This window comes from Leptodactylus fuscus, chromosome 1 (genome assembly GCF_031893055.1).
Source record: "Leptodactylus fuscus isolate aLepFus1 chromosome 1, aLepFus1.hap2, whole genome shotgun sequence".
Taxonomy (NCBI): domain Eukaryota; kingdom Metazoa; phylum Chordata; class Amphibia; order Anura; family Leptodactylidae; genus Leptodactylus; species Leptodactylus fuscus.
The window spans coordinates 123,124,198-123,144,513 of NC_134265.1; the positions used below are offsets into that span (position 1 = coordinate 123,124,198).

At 45.0% G+C, this 20,316-nt stretch overlaps 1 protein-coding gene across 1 annotated transcript in view; it reads left to right on the top strand.

The window, feature by feature from the left end:
* Positions 1–19,407: 19,407 nt before the first annotated feature.
* CORO1C (coronin 1C) overlaps positions 19,408–20,316 on the top strand; it is a 66,960-nt gene continuing 66,051 nt past the window's right edge. The window contains exon 1 of the mRNA XM_075276609.1: positions 19,408–19,891. Coding sequence (XP_075132710.1) covers positions 19,408–19,891 — 484 coding nt within the window. The remainder of the gene's footprint in view (positions 19,892–20,316) is intronic.

The window sequence follows — 20,316 nt, forward strand, 5'->3', positions numbered from 1 at the left end:
TTAAAGGAATATGTTGCCAGCTATATCCCGGCTTTTTATTTACTTAATTCATTGCACGTTACCCGTATTTTGGGGTGTTACAGTAAAACCTGTAACAGGTTTTCGGTCAGACTATATATTATGTATACTGGCCATCTTTTTTCAGTGTAATTCAGTTTTTACTGTATTTAATCTACATATTATGTAGACCCTATGGGTATGATTTATCAAGGCCAGAACTTTCCATGCCAGTGTTCATGATCCATGTACCACTGAGGGTTTGTGTTGAATATATGATGTGCACGTCTCATAAATTAGGTGCATTGTCCAGTGTTTGTGCACCTAAACAGAAATCTGACCTCTCCGTGCTGACAGATTTCCGACATCATTTATACAGGAAAACTGTTGTAAATCATGATACATCTGAGGCTGATGCTACTTCCTTATCAAGCTCCCCTTTCAGGAAAGTAGGGTGCAAAATTTAAAAAGTTGACATTTTTGCACAGAAATTATGACTTTTAACTCAGCTCCTACTTCTGTTGCATGTTGGTATTGTAATTTAGGCAAGAGTAGTTATGAACATCACCCTGTCTAAAAATGTGAAGAGACCCTTATCACTTTTACACCAATTTAGGTTAGAGAACACGTTATTTATAACATATCTGTACGGCAGCCTATATGGTTCTGGAATCTGAATTGTGTATCCAAAGACCGAAAGACCCACAGATACTGCAAAGACACATTCATAAATCCTACTAATATTATAAATGTGAAAGTTTGTGTGTTTGGATGTTTGTGAGTTTGGATGTTTGTTCCTCAATCACGCTAAAACGCCTGGACGGATTTGCGTGCAATTTTCCACAAACATAGTTTTCCCTCAGGATTGAGTCACAGGCTACTTTTGGTGCCACTAAACAACATGGCTTCCTAGCAGGAGACTCACAAAAGCAGGACTCCTAGCCCCAGCTATAGACTCACACACACTGCCTGGCATTTCCTGCCTCAACCTGCCTGCACACTCCTTACTGTCTCCTCAGGAGTTGCCCTCACTCTACTCACTCACATTTACATATAGCTTTCCACTATACATACACAATACAACACATCACATTGTAATTACATGTATCTCCTATCACTGCTATATACAGTACCTGATACATATATACTCCTGTACACAGGCTGTATATACTATATATTACATGTATTACCTATCACTGCTATATACAGTGCCTGATACATATATACTCCTGTACACAGGCTGTATATACTATATAATTACATGTGTCTCCTATCACTGCTATATACAGTACCTGATACATATATACTCCTGTACACAGGCTGTATATACTATATATTACATGTATCTCCTATCACTGCTATATACAGTGCCTGATACATATATACTCCTGTACACAGGCTGTATATACTATATATTACATGTATTACCTATCACTGCTATATACAGTGCCTGATACATATATACTCCTGTACACAGGCTGTATATACTATATATTACATGTATCTCCTATCACTGCTATATACAGTACCTGATACATATATACTCCTGTACACAGGCTGTATATACTATATAATTACATGTATCTCCTATCACTGCTATATACAGTACCTGATACATATATACCCCTGTACACAGGCTGTATATACTATATAATTACATGTATCTCCTATCACTGCTATATACAGTGCCTGATACATATATACTCCTGTACACAGGCTGTATATACTATATATTACATGTATTACCTATCACTGCTATATACAGTACCTGATACATATATACCTCTGTACACAGGCTGTATATACTATATATTACTAGAGATGAGCGAACACTAAAATGTTCGAGGTTCGAAATTCGATTCGAACAGCCGCTCAATGTTCGTGTGTTCGAACGGGTTTCGAACCCCATTATAGTCTATGGGGAACAGATACTCGTTAAGGGGGAAACCCAAATCCGTGTCTGGAGGGTCACCAAGTCCACTATGACACCCCAGGAAATGATGCCAACACCTCTGGAATGACACTGGGACAGCAGGGGAAGCATGTCTGGGGGCATCTAACACACCAAAGACCCTCTATTACCCCAACATCACAGCCTAACAACTACACACTTTACACACTCAATACCACCTCTCTGACAGTAGGAAAACACCTTGAAACATGTGTATTTGGCACTTGCAGTGAGGAGAGCTTGTCACCAGCAGTGAATTTGGCCCTTGTAGTAAGTTGAGGTTGGCACCAACATTTGTTTTGAAAATCAGGGTGGATTGAGCCTCTAACCAGCAGAGTTTGGGCAAATTCATGGTGGAGGGAGCCTCTAAAAACCCCAGTTTGGACCAATTCATGGTGGAGGGAGCCTCTAACCAGCCCAGTTTGGGCAAATTCATGGTGGAGGGAGCCTCTAAAAAACCCAGTTTGGACCAATTCATGGTGGAGGGAGCCTCTAACCAGCCCAGTTTGGGCAAATTCATGGTGGAGGGAGCCTCTAACCAGCCCAGTTTGGACCAATTAATGGTGGAGGGAGCCTCTAACCAGCCCAGTTTGGACCAATTAATGGTGGAGGGAGCCTCTAACCACCCCAGTTTGGACCAATTCATGGTGGAGGGAGCCTCTAAACAGCCCAGTTTGGGCAAATTCATGGTGGAGGGAGCCTCTAAAAAACCCAGTTTGGACCAATTCATGGTGGAGGGAGCCTCTAACCAGCCCAGTTTGGACCAATTAATGGTGGAGGGAGCCTCTAAACAGCCAAGTTTGGACCAATTCATGGTGGAGGGAGCCTCTAAAAACCCCAGTTTGGACCAATTCATGGTGGAGGGAGCCTCTAACCAGCCCAGTTTGGACCAATTAATGGTGGAGGGAGCCTCTAACCAGCCCAGTTTGGACCAATTAATGGTGGAGGGAGCCTCTAACCACCCCAGTTTGGACCAATTCATGGTGGAGGGAGCCTCTAAACAGCCAAGTTTGGACCAATTCATGGTGAAGGGAGCCTCTAAAAACCCGTTTGGACCAATTCATGGTGGAGGGAGCCTCTAACCAGCCCAGTTTGGGCAAATTCATGGTGGAGGGAGCCTCTAAACAGCCCAGTTTGGGCAAATTCATGGTGGAGGGAGCCTCTAACCAGCCCAGTTTGGACCAATTAATGGTGGAGGGAGCCTCTAACCAGCCCAGTTTGGACCAATTAATGGTGGAGGGAGCCTCTAACCACCCCAGTTTGGACCAATTCATGGTGGAGGGAGCCTCTAAACAGCCAAGTTTGGACCAATTCATGGTGGAGGGAGCCTCTAAAAACCCCAGTTTGGACCAATTCATGGTGGAGGGAGCCTCTAACCAGCCCAGTTTGGACCAATTAATGGTGGAGGGAGCCTCTAACCAGCCCAGTTTGGACCAATTAATGGTGGAGGGAGCCTCTAACCACCCCAGTTTGGACCAATTCATGGTGGAGGGAGCCTCTAAACAGCCAAGTTTGGACCAATTCATGGTGAAGGGAGCCTCTAAAAACCCGTTTGGACCAATTCATGGTGGAGGGAGCCTCTAACCAGCCCAGTTTGGGCAAATTCATGGTGGAGGGAGCCTCTAAACAGCCCAGTTTGGGCAAATTCATGGTGGAGGGAGCCTCTAACCAGCCCAGTTTGGACCAATTAATGGTGGAGGGAGCCTCTAACCAGCCCAGTTTGGACCAATTAATGGTGGAGGGAGCCTCTAACCACCCCAGTTTGGACCAATTCATGGTGGAGGGAGCCTCTAAACAGCCAAGTTTGGACCAATTCATGGTGGAGGGAGCCTCTAAAAACCCCAGTTTGGACCAATTCATGGTGGAGGGAGCCTCTAACCAGCCCAGTTTGGACCAATTAATGGTGGAGGGAGCCTCTAACCACCCCAGTTTGGACCAATTCATGGTGGAGGGAGCCTCTAAACAGCCCAGTTTGGGCAAATTCATGGTGGAGGGAGCCTCTAAAAAACCCAGTTTGGACCAATTCATGGTGGAGGGAGCCTCTAACCAGCCCAGTTTGGACCAATTAATGGTGGAGGGAGCCTCTAAACAGCCAAGTTTGGACCAATTCATGGTGGAGGGAGCCTCTAAAAACCCCAGTTTGGACCAATTCATGGTGGAGGGAGCCTCTAACCAGCCCAGTTTGGGCAAATTCATGGTGGAGGGAGCCTCTAAACAGCCCAGTTTGGGCAAATTCATGGTGGAGGGAGCCTCTAAAAAACCCAGTTTGGACCAATTCATGGTGGAGGGAGCCTCTAACCAGCCCAGTTTGGACCAATTAATGGTGGAGGGAGCCTCTAAACAGCCAAGTTTGGACCAATTCATGGTGGAGGGAGCCTCTAAAAACCCCAGTTTGGACCAATTCATGGTGGAGGGAGCCTCTAACCAGCCCAGTTTGGACCAATTAATGGTGGAGGGAGCCTCTAACCAGCCCAGTTTGGACCAATTAATGGTGGAGGGAGCCTCTAACCACCCCAGTTTGGACCAATTCATGGTGGAGGGAGCCTCTAAACAGCCAAGTTTGGACCAATTCATGGTGAAGGGAGCCTCTAAAAACCCGTTTGGACCAATTCATGGTGGAGGGAGCCTCTAACCAGCCCAGTTTGGGCAAATTCATGGTGGAGGGAGCCTCTAAACAGCCCAGTTTGGGCAAATTCATGGTGGAGGGAGCCTCTAACCAGCCCAGTTTGGACCAATTAATGGTGGAGGGAGCCTCTAACCAGCCCAGTTTGGACCAATTAATGGTGGAGGGAGCCTCTAACCACCCCAGTTTGGACCAATTCATGGTGGAGGGAGCCTCTAAACAGCCAAGTTTGGACCAATTCATGGTGGAGGGAGCCTCTAAAAACCCCAGTTTGGACCAATTCATGGTGGAGGGAGCCTCTAACCAGCCCAGTTTGGACCAATTAATGGTGGAGGGAGCCTCTAAACAGCCAAGTTTTGGGAAATTCATGGTGGAGGGAGCCTCTAACCAGCCCAGTTTGGACCAATTCATGGTGGAGGGAGCCTCTAAACAGCCCAGTTTGGGCAAATTCATGGTGGAGGGAGCCTCTAAAAAACCCAGTTTGGACCAATTCATGGTGGAGGGAGCCTCTAACCAGCCCAGTTTGGACCAATTAATGGTGGAGGGAGCCTCTAACCAGCCCAGTTTGGACCAATTAATGGTGGAGGGAGCCTCTAACCACCCCAGTTTGGACCAATTCATGGTGGAGGGAGCCTCTAAACAGCCAAGTTTGGACCAATTCATGGTGGAGGGAGCCTCTAAAAACCCCAGTTTGGACCAATTCATGGTGGAGGGAGCCTCTAACCAGCCCAGTTTGGGCAAATTCATGGTGGAGGGAGCCTCTAAACAGCCCAGTTTGGGCAAATTCATGGTGGAGGGAGCCTCTAACCAGCCCAGTTTGGACCAATTAATGGTGGAGGGAGCCTCTAACCAGCCCAGTTTGGACCAATTAATGGTGGAGGGAGCCTCTAACCAGCCCAGTTTGGACCAATTAATGGTGGAGGGAGCCTCTAACCACCCCAGTTTGGACCAATTCATGGTGGAGGGAGCCTCTAACCAGCCCAGTTTGGACCAATTCATGGTGGAGGGAGCCTCTAAAAAACCCAGTTTGGACCAATTCATGGTGGAGGGAGCCTCTAAACAGCCCAGTTTGGGCAAATTCATGGTGGAGGGAGCCTCTAAACAGCCCAGTTTGGACCAATTAATGGTGGAGGGAGCCTCTAACCAGCCCAGTTTGGACCAATTCATGGTGGAGGGAGCCTCTAAACAGCCCAGTTTGGGCAAATTCATGGTGGAAGGAGCCTCTAACCAGCAGAGTTGTGGGAAAGCAGGGTGGAGGGAGCCTCTAACCAGCAGAGTTGGTGGAAATCAGGGTGGAGGGAGCCTCTAACCAGCAGAGTTGGGGGAAATCATGTTGGAGGGAGCCTAGTATTAGCAGAATTGTGCAACGCTTATGGTGGATGAGTATGAGGATGCGGAGGAATTGGAGAGGTTGAGTACAGACATGGAGTTTCATGTTGGGGTGCTTTACACAGGTGGGCACAAAAATGAAGGCTCTATCCAGTGGTGGTTCATTTTTATCAAAGTGAGCCGGTCGGCACTCTCAGCTGACAGACGGGTGCGCTTGTCAGTGATGATGCCACCGGCTGCACTGAACACCCTCTCAGATAGGACGCTGGCGGCAGGACAGGACAGCACCTCCAAGGCATATAGGGCAAGTTCAAGCCACAGGTCCAACTTCGACACCCAATACGTGTAGGGCGCAGAGGGGTCGGAGAGGACAGGGCTGTGGTCGGAAAGGTATTCCCGCAACATGCGCCTATACTTCTCACGCCTGGTGACACTAGGACCCTCCGTGGCGGCACTTTGGCGAGGGGGTGCCATCAAGGTGTCCCAGACCTTAGACAGTGTGCCCCTCGTTTGTGTGGACCGGTGAGAACTTGGTTGCCTACTGGAGGAACTGCCCTCCCTGCCGCCAACGTCACATGCTGGAAACATCTCCATCATATTCTGCACCAATTGCCTGTGGCAAGCATTGATGCGATTGGCCCTCCCCTCTACCGGAATAAAAGACGAGATGTTGTTTTTATACCGGGGGTCAAGGATAGCAAAGATCCAGTACTGGTTGTCCTCCATGATTTTGACAATACGCTTGTCGGTTGTAAAGCACCCCAACATGAACTCAGCCATGTCTGCCACAGTGTTAGTTGGCATGACTCCTCTGGCCCCACCGGAAAGTTCAATCTCCATTTCCTCCTCATCCTCCATGTCTACCCATCCGCGCTGCAACAATGGGACGATTCGAAGTTGCCCGGAAGCCTCCTGTATCACCATCACATCATCGGACAACTCTTCTTCCTCCTCCTCCTCCTCCTCCTCCTCCATTAAACGCAGTGAAGCGGACAGATGTGTGGACCTACTCTCCAGCTGTGACGGATCGGATGCTATCCCTAACTCCTCTGTGTGATCTGAGTTATCCCTGATGTCAATCAGGGATTCTCTCAGAACACACAAGAGCGGGATTGTAAGGCTCACCATCGCATCCTCAGAGCTCACCCTCCTTGTGGACTCCTCAAAGACCCGTAGGATGTCACAAAGGTCTCTCATCCATGGCCACTCATGGATGTGAAACTGAGGCAGCTGACTTTGTGGCACCCTAGGGTTTTGTAGCTGGTATTCCATCAAAGGTCTCTGCTGCTCAACCACTCTATTCAACATCTGAAACGTTGAGTTCCAGCGTGTGGGGACGTCGCACAAAAGCCGGTGTTGTGGCACATGCAGGCGTTGCTGGAGAGATTTTAAGCTAGCAGCGGCTACTGTCGACTTGCGAAAGTGGGCGCACATGCGCCGCACTTTCACCAGTAGCTCTGGAACATTGGGGTAGCTCTTTAGGAAACGTTGCACCACTAGGTTGAAGACGTGGGCCAGGCATGGAACATGTTGGAGTCCGGCAAGCTCCAGAGCTGCTACCAGGTTCCAGCCGTTATCACAAACGACCATGCCTGGGCCCAGGTGCAGCGGCTCAAACCATATTGCCGTCTCATCGAGGAGGGCATCCCTCACCTCGGAGGCAGTGTGCTGTCTGTCCCCCAAGCTGATCAGCTTCAGCACAGCCTGCTGACGTCTACCAACGCCAGTGCTGCAACGTTTCCAACTCGTAGCTGGGGTCAATCTAACAGCGGAGGAGGAGGCGGTGGCGGAGGAGGAGGCGGTGGCGGAGGAGGAGGCGGTAGAGGAGGAGGAGGAGGGGGGTGTTCTTCTCGTGTCCCTGCCAGGAATGTTAGGCGGGGAGACGAGGTACACCGGGCCAGTTTGGGAAGCAGTCCCAGCCTCAACTACATTCACCCAGTGTGCCGTCAGTGAAATGTAGCGTCCCTGTCCGCATGCACTTGTCCACGCGTCGGTGGTCAAGTGGACCTTTGTGCAAAGCGCGGAACTAAGGGCCCGCCTGATGTTGAGTGACACGTGCTGGTGCAAGGCGGGGACGGCACACCGGGAGAAGTAGTGACGGCTAGGGACGGCATAGCGAGGTGCCGCAGTTGCCATCAGGTCCAGGAAGGCGGGAGTTTCAACAAGCCGGAACGCCAACATCTCCTGGGCCAGCAGTTTAGCGATGTTGGCGTTCAAGGCTTGCGCGTGTGGGTGGTTAGCAGTGTATTTCTGCCGCCGCTCCAATGTCTGAGAGATGGTGGGTTGTTGTAAAGAAACGCCTGATGGTGCCTTTGATGGTGCAGGAGAAGGAGATAAGACAGGACCAGGGGAGGATGAGGTAGAAGTCAACAAAGTGGCGGAGGCAGATGAAGTGGTGTCCTGGCTCGTCCTCTGGAGTGCATCGCCAGCACAGTCAGCAGTGGCAGTGGCAGAGGCAGAGGCAGTGGCAGAGGCAGTGGCAGTGGCGTGAACGGCAGGCGGCCTTTGTCCTGCCGTTGCTGCCTGCCACTGATTCCAGTGCTTGGATTCCAAATGACGGCGCATTGAAGTGGTGGACAGGTTGCTCTTCTCAGAGCCCCTAATCAATTTCGAGAGGCAAATTGTGCAGACAACACTATATCTGTCCTCGGCGCATTCCTTGAAAAAACTCCACACCTTCGAGAAACGTGCCCTCGAGGTGGGAGTTTTTCGGGGCTGGGTACGAACTGGAACATCTTGGGAGATTCCGGGTGTGGCCTGGCTTCGCCTAAGCTGCTGACCTCTGCCTCTAGCTACCCTTTTTGGTGCTGCACCTGCCTCAACATCCACACTACTTTCCCCGCTTGACATCCCCCCTGTTCAGGTCGGGTCAGTGTCCTCATCATCCACCACTTCCTCTTCCAACTCCTGTCTCATCTCCTCCTCCCGCACAATGCGCCGGTCAACTGGATGCCCTGACGGCAACTGCGTCACATCATCGTCGATGAGGGTGGGTTGCTGGTCATCCACCACCAAATCGAACGGAGATGGAGGAGACTCTAGTGTTTGAGCATCTGGACACAGATGCTCCTCTGTTAGGTTCGTGGAATCGTGACGTGGAGAGGCAGGTTGAGGGACAATGAAAGGAGCGGAGAACAGCTCTGGGGAGCAGGGACAGTTTGGGTTATTGTTCTGTAAAGCTTCGGAATTTTGGGAGGAAGGAAGACAAGACTGTTGGGTAATAGGAGGAGAGGAGGCAGAGTCTGACTGGCTGCTGGACAATGTGCTGTAAGCGTTCTCTGACAGCCATTGCAAGACCTGTTCCTGGTTCTCGGGCCTACTAAGGTTTGTACCCTGCAGTTTAGTTAATGTGGCAAGCAACCCTGGCACTGTGGAGTGGCGCAATGCTTGCTGCCCCACAGGAGTAGGCACGGGACGCCCTGTGGCTTCACTGCTACCTTGCTCCCCAGAACCATTCCCCCGACCTCGCCCACGGCCTCGTCCACGTCCCTTTCCGGGAGCCTTGCGCATTTTGAATTCCTAGTTAGAAATTGGCACTGTATACCAGTAGTAAAAATTGTGGGTGCACGTAACCCCAATATATTCTTTGAATTCCCAGTCAGACACTGGCACTATATGGCAGTAGCAAGAAATGAGGGTATTTGTATTCCCAATATACTCTTTGAATTCCCAGTCAGACAATGGCACTGTATACCAGTAGTAAAAATTGTGGGTGCACGTAACCCCAATATATTCTTTGAATTACCAGTCAGAAACTGGCACTATATGGCAGTAGCAAGAAATGAGGGTATTTATAACCCCAATATATTCTTTGAATTCCCAGTCAGACAATGGCACTGTATACCAGTAGTAAAAATTGTGGGTGCACGTAACCCCAATATATTCTTTGAATTCCCAGTCAGACACTGGCACTATATGGCAGTAGCAAGAAATGAGGGTATTTGTATTCCCAATATACTCTTTGAATTCCCAGTCAGACAATGGCACTGTATACCAGTAGTAAAAATTGTGGGTGCACGTAACCCCAATATATTCTTTGAATTCCCAGTCAGAAACTGGCACTATATGGCAGTAGCAAGAAATGAGGGTATTTGTATTCCCAATATACTCTTTGAATTCCCAGTCAGACAATGGCACTGTATACCAGTAGTAAAAATTGTGGGTGCACGTAACCCCAATATATTCTTTGAATTACCAGTCAGAAACTGGCACTATATGGCAGTAGCAAGAAATGAGGGTATTTATAACCCCAATATATTCTTTGAATTCCCAGTCAGACAATGGCACTGTATACCAGTAGTAAAAATTGTGGGTGCACGTAACCCCAATATATTCTTTGAATTACCAGTCAGAAACTGGCACTATATGGCAGTAGCAAGAAATGAGGGTATTTGTATTCCCAATATACTCTTTGAATTCCCAGTCAGACAATGGCACTGTATACCAGTAGTAAAAATTGTGGGTGCACGTAACCCCAATATATTCTTTGAATTACCAGTCAGAAACTGGCACTATATGGCAGTAGCAAGAAATGAGGGTATTTATAACCCCAATATATTCTTTGAATTCCCAGTCAGACAATGGCACTGTATACCAGTAGTAAAAATTGTGGGTGCACGTAACCCCAATATATTCTTTGAATTACCAGTCAGAAACTGGCACTATATGGCAGTAGCAAGAAATGAGGGTATTTGTATTCCCAATATACTCTTTGAATTCCCAGTCAGACAATGGCACTGTATACCAGTAGTAAAAATTGTGGGTGCACGTAACCCCAATATATTCTTTGAATTACCAGTCAGAAACTGGCACTATATGGCAGTAGCAAGAAATGAGGGTATTTATAACCCCAATATATTCTTTGAATTCCCAGTCAGACAATGGCACTGTATACCAGTAGTAAAAATTGTGGGTGCACGTAACCCCAATATATTCTTTGAATTCCCAGTCAGAAACTGGCACTATATGGCAGTAGCAAGAAATGAGGGTATTTGTATTCCCAATATACTCTTTGAATTCCCAGTCAGACAATGGCACTGTATACCAGTAGTAAAAATTGTGGGTGCACGTAACCCCAATATATTCTTTGAATTCCCAGTCAGACACTGGCACTATATGGCAGTAGCAAGAAATGAGGGTATTTGTATTCCCAATATATTCTTTGAATTCCCAGTCAGACAATGGCACTGTATACCAGTAGTAAAAATTGTGGGTGCACGTAACCCCAATATATTCTTTGAATTCCCAGTCAGACACTGGCACTATATGGCAGTAGCAAGAAATGAGGGTATTTGTATTCCCAATATATTCTTTGAATTCCCAGTCAGACAATGGCACTGTATACCAGTAGTAAAAATTGTGGGTGCACGTAACCCCAATATATTCTTTGAATTACCAGTCAGAAACTGGCACTATATGGCAGTAGCAAGAAATGAGGGTATTTGTATTCCCAATATATTCTTTGAATTCCCAGTCAGACAATGGCACTGTATACCAGTAGTAAAAATTGTGGGTGCACGTAACCCCAATATATTCTTTGAATTCCCAGTCAGACACTGGCACTATATGGCAGTAGCAAGAAATGAGGGTATTTGTATTCCCAATATATTCTTTGAATTCCCAGTCAGACAATGGCACTGTATACCAGTAGTAAAAATTGTGGGTGTATATAGCCCCAATTCTATTGCTAGGGGACTTGCAGGGTATTTCTGGGGTGAAGGTGGGGGGGCACACCGTTGGAACGGGTATCGGGGTATATATCGGGTATACGGGAATACACTGACAGTGTATTCCATTCAGGATCCTGGGAAAGCTGGGTTGCGGCGATTGAGCCCGTCAGTGCCACGTTACACTGACAAGCTTCTCCCTGGAATTTAGCTCTTACAAGAGCTGTTGGTTGTCTTCTCCTTCCTATCCTAGCCTGTCCCTGCCTACCCAGAATCTAAGCCCTAGCTAGCTGGACGGAAACCTCCGTCCTCGGTGAATTGCAAGCTCAGAATGACGCGAACCTGGGCGGCGCTGTTCTTTTAAATTAGAGGTCACATGTTTTCGGCAGCCAATGGGTTTTGCCTACTTTTTTCAACGTCACCGGTGTCGTAGTTCCTGTCGGGAATCGAGTAATGGCGCACTTTACCACGCGGTGTTCGATTCGATTCGAACATGCCGAACAGCCTAATATCCGATCGAACATGAGTTCGATAGAACACTGTTCGCTCATCTCTATATATTACATGTATCTCCTATCACTGCTATATACAGTACCTGATAAATATATACTCCTGTACACAGGCTGTATATACTATATATTACATGTATCTCCTATCACTGCTATATACAGTACCTGATAAATATATACTCCTGTAAACAGGCTGTATATACTATATATTACATGTATTACCTATCACTGCTATATACAGTACCTGATACATATATACTCCTGTACACAGGCTGTATATACTATATATTACATGTATCTCCTATCACTGCTATATACAGTACTTGATACATATATACTCCTGTACACAGGCTGTATAACACATCACATTGTCTGTATCACAACATACACAATATAACACATCAAATCACATTTGCTAGCCCACCAAACTTTTTAAAGCACTTTTACAGTTTCACACGTCTGTGTCCGCCCAATTCTCAAATCACCGCAGACGAAGTCGCGGGTAAAAGCTAGTGTACACTAAAAGCACAATAACAATTGCGCCACAGTCATGAAAAGCCAAATTTATTTAGCATCCAATAAAAATCTGCATGATTTATTGGTATTTTCATAATTTTACTTATGAGACCAATAACAAACATTACATGCTCCACCTAGGGTTGTATAGCTAGGATCAAAACCCAACATCAAAGTTAGGGAATTGGAGATGGAGTCGGTTGTATATTTTGCTTTGCACTGTGGAGTAAAATGCTCACCTGCGAGATGGTCATATAAGATAGGCAAATCAAATGCAACATGAACAATGATCTTAAACTTAAGAGGGCAAGTACAAAATCGAGGGGAAGATGGTGGGGGGGAGGTGGTCAAGTCTGAACAAGCGATCCCCAACACTTCGGATGATAAATTAATTTAGATAGGTGGGTCCTCTGTCAGTATTCTATTCACAAACCAAGTATAGTACCAAATAAATCCTTGAGTTTCTGTAGTATTCTAAATGGTAATATAGATATGAATGATACCCAAACTTCAAAGATTTGTTTTCCACCTCTTGCCTTGTGGCCAACTCCACCCAATCCATTTGAAATGGGAGTTTATTTAGGGTAGGTGTGGGGCAATACACTTCTGTAGGATCATTTTATGGGCTGCCGCTAATATCAACTGCAGCAGGTTGTTTTTTGTTTGTTTTGGGGGGTTTTTTTAGATCCCCAGTGACATAAGTTTTGTGCGCTGCGCAGTCAGATTGTGCCTAGGAATCCATAATGTGGTCTCTACATTGTGAAGGACTTTTATTCAAGAAACCTTGATTTTATTTTTTTTTTATATATATGTTTGCAAGTATATTCAAGTATGCCTATGCACAAAGTGATGTAATTCATTTATTCCAAGTATAACATTGTATATAGAAAACCTAAATCATCACCTAGTATTGATGTTATCCAGAAAGACAATACATATTTTGTGCAGTAGCGTACATTTTCTTGAATCTTTTTGACATCCGTTAAAGACATCCAGATTTTAGCTGCTTGATGCTGACATAGGTTGACAGACCCGAATAACGGTAGGTGAGCATCTCCGAGACTGAACATAGCCAACCAAACTTGTATTCAAAGTTGTGGGCTAAACATTCATTCTTCCCTAGACCTCTCATTAAACATGTACACTCAGCAAAAGGGTCTTCTTCCAGATTTTTACTTTCATTTCCATTTTTGTATGTGGTTTGTTTGCTTTTACGAGTAGATCTGTATTTTTGTGTACGTAAGACACACACACACAATTTTGTTTTCTTGTTCATGCAGGGATCAGGGTTTTTGGACTAACAGGATGTGTGATGTGAAGTCCACTGAGCACAAGCAATGGAAAGACGAAACTAAGCTAACCATTTAAGGAGAAGGATTTAAGCTCCTGAATCTTGCACTTAACGTGTTCCCTTTTTAATATGAAGAATCTTGGAACACTGAAAGCTACTTTATTGAGCTTCAGAGTCAATATTTAGCTTAACTACTCCATGTCCAGATAATTCATTATTCACAATTCCTTGTGTATCAATGTTGCCCTTAGCAACTAATCCTATATTTTTATTCTTTATTTCCTTTTTCCAATGTAGGATCATTAAAGATTTGATTTGTCTCACTTTTATCTTTTAGTCATTTCTCATACACAAAAACTCGTATTGCCTATGGTGACAGTGTATGCATATAATGTGATTTAGGTAAAAATATATATCTGTATACTAACTTATATATACTTTGAACTTGAATGTCTTGGTTTCCCCATTTTTATTTTATTTTTTTATAATTTCTGCATGAAATAACAGCAGACTGCTATTCCATGCAATGCTGTTTATAAATATTTATATATATATATATATATATATATATATATATATATATATATATACACAAATATACCTATACACGTAGTGTGCAATATCCATGTAAGTCAGATGTCATTCAGTGACATCTTTTTAAAGTGTCCATTTAATGTATACAGCGGGAGCTTTCCCAGCACGTATGATTGACAGACACATTACATTTAATGTGAATGCGGCCTAACAAATTAGTTCATCTGTGCAAATGTCTCAATGGACTAGTTTTTCTCCTTTAGGCATGTAGACAATATTTCCTATTTTATGTATAACCTTTGAGGTTGAATTCATACAGCGCTTTTCTAATTAATAGCGGCATGCTTAGTTTTTTAATTGAAGTTTTGAATTTGATGGCCATTAACTTTGAAGTTAAGAGGCTAACCACCTCAATTTACTATTAAAGATGTTGGGTTTTTTTTGTTTTTTTTTTCATATTTTCCTATGTATATTTTCGAATAGTTCAGGTAAACATAGGTAGTTTTAACTAAACTGTTCAATTCACTACCAGCGTCACTGAAAAAAAAAGCTGTAGTTTGTAGAATTGTGTGGACAGGGTAGTGGGAGAGCAGATTCCAGTAAGGTACCCATCTTGCCAGAGCTTTATTCACATCTATACTGCTTAGGGGAGTTCACGCTACCGTTTTCAGTGTCTGTTGCTGTTATCTGTTACAGGATAAACGCCAAAGCCAGGAGTGGATTGAGCAGACGATAGACGTATAAGAGCTTCCCATATGTTTCCCATTCCTTTTTGTAACTATTCTTGGTTTTGGCACACGAAAACAAAAATGTAGCAAAATCTGCAACAAAAAAAAAAAAACAAAAAAACTGTTTCCAGAATGAAAGGCCTCAAAGGAAGAAAAAGGCATGCAGACTTTTTCTAATGTTACAAAAGTAGACGTAACAGAAAACAGGATTTATTGTGTTTTTTATATTATATTTATTATAATAATTTTATTTATATAGCGCCAACATATTCCGCAGCACTGTACAATTTGTAAGATCCAAATACAGACAGATGTTGTTACCGTTACTATGACAGATGATTGTAATATGCATTAAATAACAGTAGTGTGAACATAGCCTTAGCACTTCTAATACAAATCTTAAAGGGGTATTCCCACCTCACATACCAGTCTTTACTGCTGTAAAATCTTCTTTCTTCCTGGTTTCTTGCATCATTTGGTGGGTGGGGTTTCACATGCAACCTGCCGTTTAGCTCCGCCCCCAAATTTGTGCGTAGCTCCGCCCACCCATATTGGACTATGCAGTACAGGCAGCAGCAACTCCATTCTGTGTTACATACAGAGACTGCCTGTCTCTGCCATAATGAACACAATTGAATTAGCTAGCCTGATAACTGGGAGAACAGAAGAAATGAAAGCAGCTCCTCTCCCCTATCTGAGTGCAGGACCTAGGTCACATGGTGTAGACACAGGAATAGCTAGATACACAGGCTCGCTCCCTGCACTTAGCCCCTCCTCCCTCCTCCCCCCTGAGAGCAGCAGATACATCACTTGACTCATGAGCAGCTAAGTCAGGGCTGTGGCCACAAAGAATTGAATAAAGTAAGATAGTGGACAAACAAAGCGGCTTTGCTGAAGCAATGTATTTAGGAAAAGTCTTACATCCACATTAATAAGCAGTATAGATAGGATCCTTGTGATGGGACAACCCCTTTAAGGTTATCCTAGGAAGCATGTGTCTCTTCTTGTTTTTCATGCACTGGACTCCTATTCCTGCTCCATAGACTTGTGTGAACTGCATCTCGCCTTCTGTGAATTGACCATTTTAGCAGTCAGGAGAGAAGTGGGGATGAGGGATTAGAGGCTTTTTTTCCTGTGCTAAAATATATTACAAGATTTTTATATTCTTGTGAACTATTGCTTTGTGAAAAAAATACTCTTTAATGCATCAATATAAACCTGAAAATCTGTAGAAAATTATCCATTGAAATCTATCAGTGTGAGCTAAAAACAGCAGCAGCACAAATGTCCCTCCCTAATGGGACCATAGCAACCTAACATTATGTGAGTTTGGGAATGCAAATAAGGTTTCTAGTCACAGAGAGCAGACAGATCTGGAAAGGATGTATAAAACATTAGAAAGATATATGAAAAGCATTTTTTGTTCTGGATTTTGAGGCTTTTTTTTTTGAGTCATATTAAGGGGTGAATTATCAGAAGGTATAAAAGCTTCCATTATAGTTACTATTTCATTTGCAGTCACTCTTAACTTTGGATGAAAATCTAAATCTGCACCAAAACACAGCTTTTCTGCAACATGGGGTATCTTATGCTTGGTTCACATATGCGTTGGTATTCCGTCCAGGGGAGTCTGCATGAGACCCCCCCGAACGGAATGCCGAACGCAACTGCAAGCGCTATGCAGTGAAAGCACACGGACCCCATTATAGTCTATGCAGTCCGTGCACTTTCACTGGCACACTGCTTGCAGTTGCGTTTGGTATTCCATTCGGGGGGGGGTCCTCATGCGGACTCCCCCGGACGGAACACCAATGCAGATGTGAACGAGGCCTAAGGCTGAATGTTCCATGTTGCAGAAATGCAGCTTTTTTCTGTTGTAGTTTTTGCTGCGTTTTTTTGAGACAAAGTCCGAAGCGGATTGAGCAGAAGGGAGAGGTATAAGAACTTCCGATATATTTCCCATTCCTTTTATAGCCACTCTTGGCTTTGGTTCAAAAAAATGCAACAACATTTGCAACAAAAAAAAGCTGCATTTCTGCAACGTGGGGCCTTAGTTTTCCCCATTATATTTTATAGTTCAGCTTCCCCTGTGCCTTAGTTGTCACTTGCAGAGGTATATGTGGAAGTATCCTTTACTTTATCTAAGTCAGGGGTAGGGAACCTTTGGCTCTCCAGCTGCTGTGAAACTACAACTCCCAGCATGCTCCATTCACTTCCATGGGAGTTCCCAGAACAGCAGAGCCAGTATGCATGCTGGGAGTTGTAGTTTTGCAACAGCTGGAGAGCCGTACGTTCCCTACCCCTGATCTAAGTGCTTGCAATGACTTTATAGTATAGTTATATGCCATGTATGGATAACTTTACACACAAGACAATAGATTTTAATTATATATCAAAGACCATGCTCACATCATGATAATGGCCTATGTTTGATGTATAAGATGGGCATAATTCTCAAAGTGTACCTCAGAGACTGCACTGCTACTGCTATTCCACTGTACATGTATACATCAGCCGTAAGTGATGAGACTGTGGTAGGACCACACTTATCTGACAGAACACTAAAAGGACCTTTCATGTCATCCTGCATATGTGGTTTTATATACCGCTAGAAAGCCGATTTGCACCCGTTTCGTACCCTGGGGCTGGAGATATTGGTGCCATTTTTGGATGGATCGCATCCCCTCAAACGAGATCCAGGGCAGGTAATCCATTGCTGTGACATCCAGGAGTCTATTGAAGACTCCCAGGCCTGTCTGTAATGCACTTCTATTACAGACTGCTCCATGCCTGTGCTGGCACATTTTGTCACTGAAATTGAGGACAGAACACCTATTTTCACTGCCCATGCACAATAAAGCAAGGCGTTCTTTTGTGCATGGGCAAACTGATACCTCTCCAGAAAGTTAAACCTTATTAAATTCAAAAATGGAGGAACAGAAGGGGCTGATCTTGGCAGATTTGGAACCCTAGACTCCAGTGGCAATAAAACAATAATTTAGACAGTTCTAAATGAAAACTGCATCCTGTAAATTGCTTTGGGCATTACTTAGTATTCCCACTGTTAGGAATAAGTTCTGATTCAGTTTGCAACTTGCAAAGTAAAGTCCTACAGTCCTGTACTTGTCACATCCTCTTGTTTACCTCTGGAACATTTTCAGTGCTCATAATTCAAGAAAGCACAGAGAGTTTTCTCATCTCCCTGAGGAGGGTGCGACTGCTGGAATTCTGGCACAGAACATCTGAGATCTTTATGCCAGTCACCTTACTACATGCCGTATTATCACCAAGTATTTAGACTGACTTCATCAATGTCATACAGGAACCTTGAAGGAAGCAATCCTTTTAATAACCAAGTGCAAGCCAAAGATCAGCTAAGGCGTTCTACTTTTACAGAGTTTCTTCCTTGGCTTCTGAGTACAGACATGAATAAGTAACAAGAAGTACAGTGTAACGTCTTCATGGAAAAGAACAGATAGGAGCTCTTTGTAATAAGAGAAGTATACAGTCTACAGCATGGATCCGATTCATCCACAATCCGCTGATAACCACTTGAAGAGCAGCATGCATATGCAGGAGGTGGATTACCCTTACAGAGACACCAATACAGAGCATCAGAAGCTGGGGGGTCACACTCCTCATCTATACCTTGGGGGCTACTCATTTGAAGGACAAGAAGATCAGCCTATACATTACCAAACTTCAGAAAAGTCTGAGCAGTCCAAGCACCTTGCAAAGGCTCTAGGTGAGGACCAGAGGCTTGGAGGTGGAGTGAAGGTGCAAGGTGAGCCTGGCACTTGTAACATAGAGAAGAGCTCCTCAGAAATGTCAAGCAGAGAGTGTATCCAGAGAAGAAAATGGAAGCTAGAAGAAAGGAGCGTTAGTTGGGATGTATTAGACACTGGGGGCTTACCTGGTGGGCTACATCAAGACAATGGTGGTGGCATGGTGGAGGTAAACCTGAAGAAGACAGAGGGCAACCAACACAAACATATGAACGTTATTCTGTATAAGATGGAAGAAGATGAGTCCAGCCTGTGGAGTGAAGGACACAACCTGTCCAGTAAAGCTATAGAAGCTGAGGACAGGATCAGGAAGGTAAAGCTGTACAGGAGGGCACAGAGTGAGAACCTGGTGTCCTATCTCCAGGGCAGTATCCGAGCACTCACCCGTTCTGCCTCAGAGAGTAGTGACAGCCATAGGCAGGTGACCAGGCTGTCACTGCAGGGAATGGGGAGGTCACACAGCACTGACCATCTACACATGGTAAGTAGCGTCCATGCCTTAATGTGCACCAGTATCCAAGTGCAAGCTCAGGAGATCACCAAAAATAGCAAGGAGAAGGAGAAGGAGCGTCTTGTCAGGAGCCGGGGGCCACCCAAGCGCATATACCAGCTGGATGCTCTGTCCAAGGAGGACTTCAGCGATACTGAGGAGGAGAGCACACTATATAGGCGTCAAGATGCTGGACCTGAAGGAGCTACGGAGGAGGTAACATTATGGAACATAGGAACTTCTCAAAATGCAAAGCCCCCGCAAGACACTCCTCCCAGTCCCTGTACTCAGGTGGTTAAAGGGGTCTTCTCAGAGGAAACCAACTCCCAGGCAAGGATCTCTTCTGAGGAGAGGCAGCCCAAACAAGGTGACCCAGAAGAAGACAAGGTCCTCTCAGTAGCAGATGCTCGGAAAGCCTTTGAGACTTCAAGCTCTTCTAATCGCAAAGCAGCAGTGTGTCACTCCAAGAGGGGTAAGTGTCTGCTCTGAGGGGTGAGAAATCCTGAGGGTGATGGGATTATTGAGGGCAAGCCCAGAAAAATGGCCAGTCAGTGGCCAGTCACTAGCCCACACAGCTCCAGACACATGCAGGCACTTGTAACACTGTCAGCTCAGTGGTATAGTGAAGCAGAAACTTGCCATTTGTGGTAATCTTTGTCTGTGCCAAATACATATATACAATGGGATGTAAGAGACAATGCTGCAATTGTAAAGAAATCCCATACACAAGTACTGAACTGGCTCATGTATACTTCTTACATGTTATGGAAATGATAGTTGCATGCATTGCTCTTGATGGTGATACATTATAATAAAAGGTAACTTCTTAAGATGACAAATCTGAACTTGTAAAGATGTGCCTAACCATTAGCTTATATTTTTCATGAGAAATTGATA